Source organism: Neofelis nebulosa, chromosome 10 (genome assembly GCF_028018385.1).
Source record: "Neofelis nebulosa isolate mNeoNeb1 chromosome 10, mNeoNeb1.pri, whole genome shotgun sequence".
In the NCBI taxonomy this organism is placed as follows: domain Eukaryota; kingdom Metazoa; phylum Chordata; class Mammalia; order Carnivora; family Felidae; genus Neofelis; species Neofelis nebulosa.
Window position 1 is genome coordinate 56759335 of NC_080791.1, and position 14570 is coordinate 56773904.

The 14570-nt window shown below is 52.5% G+C and overlaps 1 protein-coding gene across 1 annotated transcript; it reads left to right on the top strand.

Moving 5' to 3' along the window:
* Positions 1-1818: 1818 nt before the first annotated feature.
* KLHL35 (kelch like family member 35) lies at positions 1819-13693 on the top strand. Its single transcript, XM_058687721.1, has 7 exons — positions 1819-2993; positions 5886-6767; positions 7949-8133; positions 9801-9919; positions 10570-10758; positions 12078-12266; positions 13145-13693. The coding sequence occupies exons 1-7, from the start codon at positions 2695-2697 to the stop codon at positions 13331-13333; spliced, it is 2052 nt and encodes a 683-aa protein (XP_058543704.1). The 5' UTR covers positions 1819-2694; the 3' UTR covers positions 13334-13693.
* Positions 13694-14570: the final 877 nt, after the last annotated feature.

Sequence of the window (14570 nt, forward strand, 5' to 3'; positions counted from 1 at the left end):
CATGCTGTCTCTGAATGGTCTGTGGGAGGATGGGGAGAGAACTTGCTGGGTTTGGGATTCAGTTTTGGCCAAAGGAGGAAGCATTTTCAGAAATGAGTAGAAGAGTGGCAGGGTACTTGGGCCCCTACCCAGTATCACCATGACACCAGGGGTTCCTTAATAACCCTGGGGTTGGGGACCAGCATCCCCATACTGTGGTGGGGAGATGATCTTGGAGAGAGAAAGTGACCATCCAAAGCCACATAGCTTAGAATGGGCAGAGGCAGAATCCTGCCCAAGCTCTGGCCCCAGACCAGAGGCCTTTTATGCATGCCTTCCATAACCAGCCAGGAATGGCAAGGCAGATGGGGAGACCTCCTGGGTCCAGTGCAGGGCTGGGTGGTGGAACTAGCAGGTCCCCTCACAGCCATATGGAGGTGCTTCTAGGAGCCAAGGGATGTACTTCTTCTGCACAGAATTATTGGGGTCTAAGCAATTCTGGTACCTTCTTGGAAGAAAGGAAAAGAAACCCCTCCCAAATTCTGAAATCCAGACTGTGCCCCCCACATTAACCTCTAGGGCCACCCTCTGGGAACTGTGAGGGGATTCACACTCCTTCCCTCCTACTGAACATATATCAAGTGCATCCCTTGAAGGGACAGAGGTCAGCTCCCACCTTTCCCTGGGCACAAAGTATAAGAGAAATCCTGAACAGCCAGGTCAGGGATGGGCTGCACTGCTCTACACAAAATGCCCCAGTAACCTCTCCAGCCTCTGGCAGGCCCACCCAGGAAAGTGGATTTGACCTTTCATTCCAGCCCTTTCCTGTCCAGCCAGTGCCCCTGGCCAGGATGTCCCAGGTTCATGGCCACACTTGGGCAACTTGAGACCTCCCAAAGTCTTCAGGAGCAGGTAGAGGGGGCTGGAAATTCAGAGTGGGACAGCTAGTCAGCATCCCTCACCGGGGCCCTACAATGTACCCACCTCCCCAGTGCACAGGCAGTCCAGCTGCCTCCCCTCATCCCCCAAAGCAGAGGGAGCATGGAGACCATTCCCTAGGTGGGCAGAGGGCCAGTCCTGTCTCCACCCTCAGCTGAACCTGCATTCTGTGGTCAATGCTGGCTCCTGTCCCTTGACTGAAGAATTACTGAGAACCCAACCTTCCTGATGTCATCCCCACATCCTCCCCTGGTCTGTGGAGGACAGACTGACTGCCCTGTTCACAGGGAAACCGGAGACAGGGTCCCTCCCCATCCCACTCCTTCCCTTGGACCTCAGGGACACAGCCTCCCCCGGGTGAGCCTGCTCTAGGGCCATCCTTCCCAAGTACAGATAAAAAGTGACCAAGGGGTGCCTGAGTGGCTCAATCAGTTAAGTGTCCAACTCTTGGTTTCGGCTCAGGTCACCATCTAAGAGATGTGGGATCGAGCCCCACGTCGAGCCCCACGTCAAGCCCCACGTCAAGAATCTGCTTGAGATTCTTTCTCCTCTCTCTCTCTCTCTCTCTCTCTCTCTCTCTGCCCCTACCCCCTGCTCATGTTCTCTCTCTCAAAATACATAAATAAAATTTAAAAAAGAATCTCCCATAACCTATGACACATCGCAACACATACTCCTTTCTTGGGGGGAAGGGAGACAGACCATTCCCTGGCATGGGGTTCTGGGAATAGACTCTGCCCCCAGGACGCCTACTTGGCCAGCATCATGGTGACTCCTGCCATCCCAGCTCCTTCCACAAACTCAGCCCCAGGCCTCACTGACTCCACATGGCACGTGGCTTTCACTTACAGACCCCCTCTTGAGTGTCACAGCAACCCAGTAAGAGTGGCAGAGCAGGAACTGTGAGCATCCCTACTGCCAAGATGAAGAGCTGGGCAAGGGATGAGCAGGAGTCTGCCCCAGGCTGCATGGCAAGTCACAGCAGTTCCAGGACCAGACCCCAAGTGCCCTGGGCCTATCCGGGTTCTTGTCAAAGCAACCTCCTCCCAGTTGCTGACCTCTTCCATGAAGGCAAATCTCCTCACCCGCCTCTCAAACACTAGGCCCTGTGGTCCTTTGTGGAGGCAGCAAACGATCTGGGACCAGCCTATGGGGTTGCCTCCTCGGGGTCCACGAGGCCAGGCCAGCCCAAACCTGCCTCCTCTTGTCCATGCCAACCAGGCCTGCTCAGTACCACCACGCCCCACCTCACTGGGTCCCCTCCGAGGTGGGTACATTGCTGAAAACTACCTCAACTCATACCGTGCCACACATATAGGACACACACGATCCACAAGGCACAGCTTCCTGTCCTTTACAGACAGACCCATGTCAAACACAGAAACAACCACTTAGAGATGGACACTATGAGGGACACACCAGGCAGACAACCAGACACATGCAGTCCCTATAAGACAAAGTCTGCTGTCAAATAGGAACACAGATAAAGCAGAGCCACACAGAAGCAGGAGGAAAACGGGAGACCTCTAAGCTATGCAATCACATTCTTAGTCACACCTACAGCTATAGAATCACACCCACCCCGGTGCTACACAGTCACCAGGTCCCCATGCACTCCCACACTCACAGGGACCCTGGAACACCTGTACACTCACAACCACCCGATTACACCCCAACTTCCTAGGGCAATCTCCCCTACACCTTCACATCCATGCATTTATTCAGGGGTACAACCAGTGCCAGGTCACCCCCAATCCAGGTACAACATTCCCTGAGATGTATGTACAGTCAATGCCACGCTTACTCCCGCCTCCTTCCTTCCCCCTGTCCCTCCCAGTGCTGGTCCAGGAATGGAACAAAAGCCCAGCGTCCCCTCCTCCCCTTCTCCCCCTCTCCTCTCCCCTCCCCCCTGGCGTCCAGCCCCTTTGTCCTCCTGTAGCTGAGCCGGAGCGGGAGTCCAGGCAGAGCCGCAAGGACATTGGAGCTGGGACTGCCAGGGGTGCGGCAGCAGGACAGAGAGGAGTGGTCAGTGCCAGCGCAGCAGCCACAGAGCACCTGGGTGAGGGCATGGCCAGGTAAGTTCCAGGTACATCCGGGACTTAGACCCTCACACGGCAAGGCTGTGTGGTGTCTACAAGTCTGAATGTGTATTTGTGTGAGTGGCTGTGGATGTGAACAAGAAACAGGGTAGCATGTCAACTTCTAGAGGCTGGATTCCCCAGTTTGCATCAGGACCCTCGGCTGGAGGTGCCTAGATTCTTAGCTGGGATGGGAGAATGCCCAGCAGGGTCCTCCCTGGGAATCCCTACCTTCCATGTTGCAACCGGGTGTCCTCCGGCCCCCAGACTGGGAATCTCCAGGGTGGAAACTGAGTCTGATGTCCCAGCATGACCACAGTGCCCAGTGCACTAGACAGCAGTTAGAACGAATGAAAAAGTGAAAAAGTATTTATGCACTTCCAGAAGACTCCCTCTCTGCCCCGCCAAGCAGCCCCTGTGCTGCAGGGACAAGCCCCTCTTTACCCTGAGGAGGCCTGCCCTCTTGGATCTCAGCCCAGGAGGTGGCTGCTTTCTTAGCAAACAGCCTGCAGAGAATGGAATGGGGGCCGCGTGCTCTGCTGACCTCTCTCACCTCCCTCTGCTGATCCTGGGCTGCTCCTCAGAACATCCCCTAACCCTGGCAAGTGTGGCTGAGCAGCTAGGCATGCAGAGTCGGGAGCCAGGTGGATTCGGGGCCCAGCCCCTCTACTTGGGCATAGTTAGCTTCCTGGGACGCTGCCCACCGGGGAGCACATTTCTGTCATCCTGAGACAGGACGATCCAGCGCCAAGGATGACCGGAGCATGAGCAATGAAAGCCAGACTAACACTGGGCAAGATCTGACCTCCAGGGCAATGCAACCTCATGCAGTGAGCTCCCAGTCCCTGGAGGTGTGCAAGGGGAGACTGTATGTTCATAACGGCCAAATCGCAGCCAGCCCAGTACCGCCCTTCAGTCTCTAGAGTGCTTTCACGAACACCTTTCTTTTCATCCTCACAGCAACCACTGAAAGGCGGATTCCCTGTGTGCTTTTGCTTCCTTATGACAGACTCAAAGAAGGGCAGGGGCATCTAAAGAAACGTTCAGGGCTGTGAGGATCAAATGAAATTATGTACATAAAAGCAACTAACACACCTGGTGCGCTTCCTTCCTCTCGTGTAAAAACATGTAAAGAAATGTTAGCTGAGTTTGTACTATGTACCTAGCACTTTTCAAATTCCACTTGATAGTCCCAAAGTCACAACAATCCTTCTTCAGAGGAAGAAACTGAAGGGGAGTGACTTGTGCAGCTCACACAGAGACTCAGTGACAGAGGCAGGGTTAGAACCCAGATCAGTCCTTAGAGCTAGCTCCATTTCCCCACCGTGCTTCTTGAAAACGCAGAGAGAACTCACTAGAGAGAGGGCCAACTACCCTCTCAGCGGGGCTCTAGCCTCCTGCACTCTTTCTCTCTGGGCCTTAGCAAAAGTTCTTCTCTAAATGGTGACAAGCTCCCTGCATTGCCTTCCCTTCCCCTGGCTAAGTCCACCTATGCTTCTCAGTCTGCACACCCCTCCTCAGGAACACCTTCCCTGACTCCCCTCCAACTGGGTTTAGTTGGCTATCGGCTCCCACACTCCCCCGTGGGACCCCCACCAAGCTGTGAGATCCAGGAGGGCAGGGTCTATGACTATCTTGCTCACTGCCTGTCACAGAAAAGGCTCTAAATACATGCTAGCTTAATACATTCGCTCAATCTTAAATAGGTATTAACTGAGCACCTACCACGGGCCAGATCCTGTACTGATGGGGGAAACGTGAATATTAAATAGAAAAATCAAGGCTTGGGGACACTTGGTGGCTCAGTTGGTTGAGCATCTGACTCTTGATTTCGGCTCAGGTCATGGTCCCAGGGTCATGGGATGGAGCCCCAAGTCAGGCTCTGTGCTGAGCATGGAGCCTGCTAAGATTCTGTCCCTCTCCCCCTCTCTCTCTCTCTCTCTCCCCCTCTGCCCCATTCATGTGTGTTCTCTCTCTAAAAGAAAGAAAAAAAGAAAAATCAGGGTTTAGTCAGTGTGGAGCACCCACAGGAAATCAGGAGACAGGATGGGGTGACAAGTGGGAGCAGAGTTATACCTCCCTACACCACACTGGGTCTCTGTGGGGCAGTCTGAATCCCTTCTACAGCTCCTGTCAGGGGACCCCCCCCCACCAACACACACAGATATTTTGTGCAGGTTCCAGTAACCTCCCAGCCGTCCTGTTCCAGACCTTGGAGAGTTAAAGGCTTCCTGCTGTTGGCAGCCACGTGGCACTGCTTCACCCCTTGTGAGAGGCCCTAAACACGATGTGTTTGTAAACCGTTCCCTTATTAGACTCTCCTCCAATTATCCCATTTGAGAGCTTACCATCTGTCTCCTGCTGTTATTAAGAAAAAGTTTAGTGGTGCCTGGGTGGCTCAGTCGGTTGAGCGTCTGACTTCTGCCCAGGTCATGCTCCCACAGTTTATGAGTTCAAGCCCCACATCGGGCTCACCGCTGTCAGCACAGAGCCCGCTTTAGATCCTCTGTTCCCCTCTCTCTTTGCTCCTCCCCTGCTCAATCGCTCTCAAAAATAAACATTAAAAAAAGAAAGAAAAAGCTTAACGAGTTTGAAGAAGAGAAAGAGTAAAATGGCTTAAGTGGGTAAGCGAGGGAGAGGTAATACAGCCGAGGCAGGGCCTAGCCCTTCAGGTAGGCAAGGACTAGATCACTATGGCCATTAGGGCTCTGGGTGGAGGAATGGAATGACGAGCAGCTGGATAAATGAAAGCACACGCGTTACATTCATGCACACCTGTGTGAGCAAACCGGACAAGGAACCAAGGATGAACGGACGAGGGGCCTCCGGCCCTCTCGCCAGGCCCAACCCGGTGGATTTCTGACGCCGTTTGTGCTCTTTACCTGGCAGGATGCTGGAGGGCCCGGTGCCGGAGGAGTCGGAGCACAGGTCCCAAGGGCCGTGCGCTGGGTCTTGCCACGCGCAGCGCCTTCTGCAGACCCTCAATGCGTACCGACTGAGCGGCACCTTCACCGACGTGGTGCTGCGCGCCGGTGGCCGAGACTTCCCGTGCCACCGCGCGGCACTCAGCGCGGGCAGCGCCTACTTCCGCAGCCTGTTCGCCGCGGGGCAGCCGGAGCGCGGCCTGGCCGTAGTGCCCGTGGCGCCCGTGGCCTCGGAAGCGCCGGGTGCGGGGCCGGGCGTGGCGGCGGCGGCTCTGGCCGTGGTGCTTGACTACGTCTACGGGGCGGGCGTGCGGCTGCGCGCTGAGGACGAGGCGGCCGCCGTGCTGGCGCTCGCCGAGCGGCTGGGCGTGGCGGGCCTGCGCGAGGCCTGCGCCAGCTTCCTCGAGGGTCGCCTGCGCGCCGCCAACAGCCTGGCGCTGCGTCGCGTGGCCGCCGCCTTCTCGCTCGCCTCGCTGGCCGAGCGCTGCGGCCGCGTGCTGCGCCAGGCCTTCGTCGAGGTGGCGCGCCACGCCGACTTCCTGGAGCTGGCGCCCGACGAGGTGGCGGCCCTGCTGGCCGACCCGGCGCTGGGCGTGGCACGCGAGGAGGCCGTGTTCGAGGCGGCCATGCGCTGGGTGCGCCACGACGCGCCGGCCCGCCGCGGGCAGCTGAGGCGCCTGCTGGAGCACGTGCGGCTGCCCCTGCTGGCGCCCGCCTACTTCCTGGAGAAGGTGGAGGCCGACGAGCTGCTGCAGGCCAACCGCGAGTGCCGCCCGCTGCTGCTCGAGGCCCGCGCCTGCTTCATCCTCGGCCCCGAAGCTGGTGCGCTGCGGGCCCGGCCGCGGAGGTACGGCCCCCATTCCCTTGCCTTCCACCCTTGCGCATCCCCGGTTCTTCACTCATCCCTGTGGCATCCTTTAATCCAATCACTTAATCGTGCCTCCGGAATGAGATGCGGTCATGCATTCGGCACACATTTCATGGACTTGGTACTGGGAATGCTGCCCTTGAGTTCAGGATCCAGTGAGGGAGGGGTGGGGATCTCACACCCTACACATATCCTTTGCCTTGCCCATCCATCCATCCATCCATCCATCCATCCATCCATCCATCCATAATTCTGAGTGCTTCCCTGCGTGCAGGTCTTGTACTGGGTGCCTGGGACTTGGGAATAATTGGAAATAGCATTTACCTCGGAGAGCTCAGTTTAGTAAAGGCTATAAATAGGCAGGTCCTGGAAAAAAATGAGAGGCTTAGGGCCAAACCAGGAGACTTTGCATGGAGTAGTCCAAGATTGTCTGTCACCCTCCCAAGGATAGAAGACAGGACGCCTCTGTCTTCCCACACTGTGTCTCCCAACACTAAGCTCAGGGCCTGGTACAAAGAAGATGCTCAATATTTGTCAAAGGAATTAGGTATGAAGCTGGTGGCTTGGCTTGGGAATTCTGGTATGGTCAAAAGCCTGAGGGGTTGGTTAGTGGAAGGGGAGAATGCTTTGCTGAAAGGGTGATGGAATTAGTAATTAGGGAATGGGTTTTGGAGATGATTACAGTAGGAGGGAGGCAGCAGAATTAGGCAGTCTTCATTAGGGATGAAGGGCAGAAAAGGGTGAAGAGAATGAGTTAGTGGCACCCAACCTGGGCTTGCATTCCAGCTCTCTCACTTACTGGCTCCATGACTTCTGGCAAGCCAAAGTCTGTGAGCCTCAGTTTCCTCCTCTGCCAAAGGAGTAGTAATCCCTGCCTAATAAACTATCATAAGGATTAAACAAGGTGACTTTTCTAGGCAAGGGCTCTGTAAAGATTCTTTCTCTGTAATTCAGAGGTCAGTAGATTGGGGTTAAGGATTAGTGTGACACTCTTCCCATCAAGAGCTGGAAAGGAGGTTGAGGTGTCAGAGTCCAGCACGGGACTGGAGGACAAAAAGGCATGGAAGGGCAGCAAGTCAGTACAGTCTGGTTATCGGGAGGGTGAGGAGGGCCAAAAGTTGTGTGCAGGTTAACAGGCATTGGGCTTATCACCATGCCAGATTCATGGACCTAGCTGAAGTGATCGTGGTCATCGGCGGTTGCGACCGCAAGGGGCTCCTGAAGCTGCCCTTCACTGATGCCTACCATCCAGAGAGCCGGCGCTGGACCCCACTGCCCAGCCTCCCAGGATACATGCGCTCAGAGTTCGCCGCCTGTGCTCTGCGCAATGACATCTATGTTTCCGGTGAGGACAGGTCTGCAGCGGGAGCCCCACAGGATTGGCTCTTTGCCTCTCTCGTGCAGGTCCCTTGTTTTAATCTTCAGTTGTGAAATGGGGGTGGGATATTCTTGATGACCTGTGGTTATTGGCTGAAGTGGCATGTAGTCCTGCAGAGCCCATCACTAGTGTGATTCCGACCTTTATTCACCAAAGTCCACTTCAGTTTGTAGTACTATTAATCACTTCTATTTAGCAGACCACATGCAGGATATTATGCTGGGTAGCTTACATTACTCACTCAATTTCCCCTCCAGCCCCATTTCACAGGGAGGTTAAGAATTTTCCCATTATCTCAAAAATGGCAAAGCTAGGAAGAACACAGATTGTTTTGATACCAATAGATTGTGCCCTCCCTGAGATTCAGGCCCCAGAGACTTAAATAAAATAGTCCGTGCCTCCACAGGGGTGCCCTGGAGAGGCACTGAAGGCAGAGACACTTCACTTTACCACCAGACTTTTCAGCTGGATCTTGAAAATCTGGAGGGAACAGCATAGGACAGGAATGTGCAGAAAGGAACCCCAGGTACTCCGGTCTCCAAAGTGCAGATTGAGTGCATCTGGGAGAAGAAGGGAGGTATTGTGGATGAGGCAGGAAAGGGAGTCGAGTCAGGTCAAGGAAGCTTTGATTCCAGGTCTAGGCAGACAGCACTGTGGTAGGGAGCTATGGGTGTCTAGGAAGGATAAGGAGAAGAATGAACCAGAAAGGCCTCAGGGACAATCCAGGCCACACTTTATTAGTGGATAACTTCTCTAAGGCTCCTGATGGCCTGTGAGCAACCACATGTTGCTGGGCCTCTGCTGGGAATACACAGAAGCAAGAGCTATAAAACAGAGTTGGGGCTTGAGTCATGGGCTCAGGCTAAGGGATGCAGTCAGGGTTGTCCCTGGGAAGGGTGCTTCTGACAGGTGAGTCCCTGGTCAGTAACCCCAGGAGGAACGGGGAAGGAGAGTCCATGGCCTGCATTCCAGGGCCTGGCCTCATAGGCCATACCAGTGCCCAGCTTCAGGGACTAGAAGTTCTGGATCTGGTCACTGATCTGGAGTGAAAGGCCGTATGTGGTCTTCAGCGGTGCATTCTTGGTTTCTAAGCCGCATCTGGGTTTCCTATCTGTAAACTGGGTACAGTAACCCTAACACCTCATGGAGGGATAACAGACATGAAATTGTGAAGGTAAAGGCAGAAATGAGGCAGGGTTCCTAGGTTACTCTCTACCTTTACCCATTTCAGAGCAGGTGGCTCTGCTTTCCCTTTGCCCCCGTCACCTTCCTGATGCTTGTCTTGGGCACGCTTTGCACTCATATCTAGTTGAGTTCTAAGTGCCCCCCACTTTGCTTCCCTGAGCACAGAGCCTGGCATACCACCATAAGGCACCCAGTGAAGATCAGCTTCTTCTCCCTGAGTTTTTCAGGCCTCTCTCCTCAAAACTCCTGCCCCTTGTCCTCACACCTTCCCACCATTCAATCAAAGCACACTGTCCAGGTGACAGGCCTAGAGCCTCACACCAGCACAGTGGGGGGAGTCTTTCCTGCTTAACACTTCCTTTGCATCTGGGGGCCCTTATTTCTGGGTCTTGAGGGGTGCTGGGGCTAGCAAGAGGGCCTGGGGTCAACAGCTGCTTCTCTTTCCCTAGGAGGCCACATCAACAGCCATGACGTGTGGATGTTTAGCTCCCCTCTGCACACCTGGATCAAGGTGGCCTCGCTGCTCAAGGGCAGGTGGAGGCATAAGATGGCAGTCATGCAGGGGCAGGTAGGCACACCCAGCAGCTGCTGCCCTGTGAACCAAGGTACAGATCAATGGACTTACTGGGGGAAGGCCCTCTAAGACACTGTCTTTGAAAGAAGGGATCTTAGGCACCAAAAAGAAAGCTACTTGCCTGAAGTTAAAAATAATGCTAGTGCTAATACCAATCACCATAATAGTACAGTCTAGTGGTCAGGGGTCAAAGGTGTGGGCTCTGGGCCAAACAGACTAGTTTGAATTTTGACTCTGCCACTTAAAAAAAAAAAAAAAAATTGCTCATTATCTCTATAAGCTACATCCCAAACTCAGAAAATAGAAGTGCTTCTTAGGACCACTGAAGTGACCTGATAAACTCTCAAAAAATTACTAGCTATTATTATTAAGCATCAGCCTGGTGCCAGATATTTTACAGACAGATTTAATACCCACCCCAGAGACCAATATCATTATTCCCAGTTAACAGAGGAAACATGTTCAGGGAGGTTTGGTAAGTGGATGGAGGCCACCCAGGCACTGGCAGTGCCGAGATGCACGTGATCTAGGTCTGGAGAAAGTTTCTCTGCACAGAGTGGAGCCCGTGGGGCTGGCACACACATGGCTCTGACTCCCGCTGGAAGTCGCCTCCACACCTCATCCTTGCCTGTCCTCACCTGCAGCTGTTCGCGGTGGGCGGCTTTGATGGCCTTCGGCGCCTGCGCAGCGTAGAACGCTATGACCCCTTCTCCAACACCTGGGCGGCGGCAACACCTCTCCCAGAGGCTGTGAGCTCAGCTGCAGTGGTGGCCTGCGCCGGCAGGATCTACGTGATCGGGGGCGCCGGGCAGGACGGTGTCAGCACCAACAAGGTGGGCACAGACAGGGCATTAGAGGTCTGCTGTGTGCCAGGCGCAGAACTGGCACCTTCATGTCCTCGTCCATTTTCTCACTCTCAACAACCCTGAGGAGTGACCTGCTGGTTGCAGGCAAGGAAGTGAGTTCAGAGAGATAGATGACCCCAAGGTCACATGGTGGGTCTGACGTGAATATTTTACCTGGTGCCATAGGGGTTTCAAATACATTTTAAAAATTAAGTGAGGGCAAGGATGGGATTACTTAAAATGTTTTTCCTCCATTTAAACAACCACCACCACGCAGTACTGAAAATTTAGAAAACAGAGAAACAGAAAAATATCACCCACGACCCCACCACCGAAGGATAACTACTATTAATATTTTGGTACATTGCCTTCCAAGCTTCTTCTGAATCTTTTGTGTTTTAGTTTTGTGTTTACCCTTAGTAAAATTTTGCATTCTTTTTATTCTCATCTAAATGTAAGCAACTTTCCACATGCTTACAAACTCTTCACAGCCATCATTTCAATAGTTCTCTGGGTGGGTGAACCATAGTCTATCAACCAAATTTTCAGTTGTTGAACATTTAAGCTGTGAATAAAAATTATTCCTCCTCTCCTGATGGCCTCACAAGTCTGTGGTCCTGGGACCTGAATCTTTCAAAAACTAGGATCCCTCACCCCTCCTTATTCTGACCCCATCCCCCCCCCACACACACACACACCTTCCTGGGGCTGGCTTGGGGAACTGCCCTTTAATACCCTTTTGTGCAGCACTGATGTATTATAGGCCATTCCAGGGGTCTCCAAGGAAACAATTGAGGAAACGGAGTAAGGGTGAACACAGAGGTAGGATAAGCCCTCAGAAATTGTGGAAGGTGTTGTCAACACTGGTGGGGCTGGGAAGCCTGTGGGTAGCTGTAGGAATGGGGACTACAAGACAGCCCAGCTGGAGTCTTGTCATGAGCTCAGAGCACCAAGAGCAGGGAAGAGGGTTGACAACGTATGCAACAAGAAATGCATCTCTGTTTGGGGGCCTGCTCTCTGAGACCTTCTCTAGCACTAATGAAGATGGTACTTCCATCTTCTGGGACACAGACCTTTCCCAGACCTTGAAGGATGAGGAGGCTTTGGACAAAGGGAGGAGTCCAGACTCAGCACACTTGAGGGCAGGGACAGGGGGTCTCCTCTATTCTTGCAGATGCTAGCTCAGGCCTGGTGGACACAGGTAAATGTGTCGAATGAGTCCCCCCAGCCAGAGAGATGGGAGGATGTGGGTTAGGAGGGCAGTTGGGGGGTGAAGCTTCACCACAGCCCCTCCTCCTGCCCCTCAGGTGCAGTGCTTTGACCCTGAGGAGGACCGGTGGAGCCTGCGATCACCGGCGCCCTTCTCACAGTGCTGTCTCGAGGCTGTCTCCCTTGAGGGCACCATCTATGTGGTTGGAGGCCTCATGAGCAAAATCTTCACTTACGACCCTGGCACAGATGTCTGGGGGGAGGCAGCTGTCCTCCCCAGCCCTGTGGTAAGTAGATGCTCCTGGGCACAGCCTTGGTACTGGTGGCAATCAGGAGAACAAGGTGCCATGTCTAAGGATGTGAATCTCAGAGTTTGGGAGTCTTATCTCTGACTTCATGCTAGGCAGTTATATAGAATTCCTTAGCTTTGTCCTCGTTATGATAATCAGCCACGTGTTCCACAGATGAGGAGACCAGCCTTAGAGAGGTTGAGGCCTCATCCAAGGCCACCAGTTAGGCCATATGAAGGCAGAGCATGGAACCTTAGTCCCAAGTGCTTTAGCCTTGAATGGGGGTCTTGGTCTAAATGACTCTGCAGTCTCTTCTGTTCTGAAGGCCACCAGCTGGTAGCCTATTGTGGGGAGATCAGGGTGAAGGGACTTGGTAAGTTCCCCTGCCCTAGTAATATTAGAGGAGGGAGGTCCAGGCCCTAGATGTTCTGGCCCCTGCATTCCTTGTCTCCCCCATCTCCTGTCCCCTCCCCTGAAACTCCAAAGATACTACATAGGGGTGTGGTTGGATTGCTGGTCCCTGCCAGTTCTGACCTTCAGTGCTTCTAAAAGCCTGAGATTTCTGGCCTGAGTCTGAGATCCTAGAGCGGTCGTGGTGGTTGTGATTGTTATCACTGTTACTGAAGTTCTTACTATCTTCCTGGAACTATGTAAAATGTTTTAATTGCTTAACCCCATTAACTGTTAAGGCAACCCTTAGTAAGGGTCAAACCAGAGCTTGAACTCCGATTCATCCAGTCCCTGCCTTCCTGCCATCTAGACTGCCTGCTCATATTCTGTGGATTGGGGTTTTACTGTCTGGCCTGGCCAGCTAGGGACAGAGGGAGCTCCAGGCTGGACCCCATAGCTGATTATCTTTCTGTTTGTCCAACCAGGAGAGCTGTGGCGTGACTGCGTGTGATGGGAAGGTCCACATCCTTGGTGGGCGGGATGATCTTGGGGAGAGCACCGACAAGGTCTTCACCTTTGATCCCAGCAGTGGGCAGGTGGAGGCCCAGCCATCCCTACAGCGCTGTACCAGCTCCCATGGTTGCATCACCATCATTCAGAGCCTGAGCAGGTGACACAGACTTGAACAGCCTGAGCCAGGAAACAGAGAAAGGAAGGAGAACTTGGGTTCACCACTGCTCCCCTCATGGCTCCTCCATGTAAATAGCCCCTTAACTTATTGCCGCCCTCCCTTCTCATAGAAATAAAACCTTCAAAGGTTGGGTCTGTGTTCCAGCTCAAGCCTGCTTTGCCTGGAGAAGTAATGCCCAACATCTACTCCCTGATTTGACTCTTTACAAAGCACCTTCATATATCCACCTTAATGATGGCAGTATGGACATATTAAAAAAATTATGAAACATTTCATGCATAAAAAGAATATATTTTTATACAGTTTAAGAATTATAATAAAGTAAATATCTGTGTTTCCACCATCTAGCTTAAGAAACAGATCTTTACAAATGCCTTTGTAGGCACCTCCATTCCTAAACCCATTCCTTCCCACCTCTATCCCAAAGGTAATCACTGTCTTTACATTTGAGATTACTGGCATTTTTGAAACTTTTAATAAGCTAGTTATTAATATTTGTATTTTACAGAGAAGGAACTGCCTTAAAAGATGAGAATCACCCAAGATCATATACTTAGTAAGTGGCAGAGTCCATGACTCAAGATTTCGTGAAGCTTCAGGAATCCATGAAGCAGTTCTGGTCAGGATGGTTCTCTCTTTCTAAACTACCTTCTCCAATTCAAACACTTAGCAATGACAGATAAATGCCAGACAACTAAAAAGACAGAGGCTTAATTGTCGGTGGGAATGCAAACTGGTGCAGCTATTCTGGAAAACATTGTGGAAGGTCTTCAAAAAATTAAAAATAGAATTACCCTAAGACCCAGCAGTAGCACTGCTAGGAATTTATTCAAAGGATACAGGAATGCTGATTCATAGGGGCACATGTACCCCAATGTTTAATAGCGCTATCAACAATAGCCAAATTACAGAAAAAGCCCAAATGTCCACCAACTGTTGAATGGATAAAGAAGATGTGTATATATATACAGTGGAATACTACCATTTGCAACAATGTAGATGGAACTGGACGGTATTATGCTAAGTGAAATCAGTCAGAGAAAGACAGACACCATGATTTCACTCACATGTGGAATTTGAGAAACTTAACAGATGATTATTGGGGAAGGGAAGGAAAAATAAGATAAAAAAGAGAGGGAGGCAAACCATAAGAGACTCTTAAATACAGAGAACAAACAGGGTTGATGGGGGTGGGGGGTTGGGAAAATGGGTGATGGGCA

Coding starts and splice junctions, on each gene's coding strand:
- KLHL35 (XM_058687721.1), top strand. CDS start 2,695: ATGTATGTACAGTCAATGCCACGCTTACTCCCGCCTCCTTCCTTCCCC. Junction 2,994..5,885: donor CTGGGTGAGGGCATGGCCAG/GTAAGTTCCAGG, acceptor TTTACCTGGCAG/GATGCTGGAGGGCCCGGTGC. Junction 8,134..9,800: donor CAATGACATCTATGTTTCCG/GTGAGGACAGGT, acceptor CTCTTTCCCTAG/GAGGCCACATCAACAGCCAT.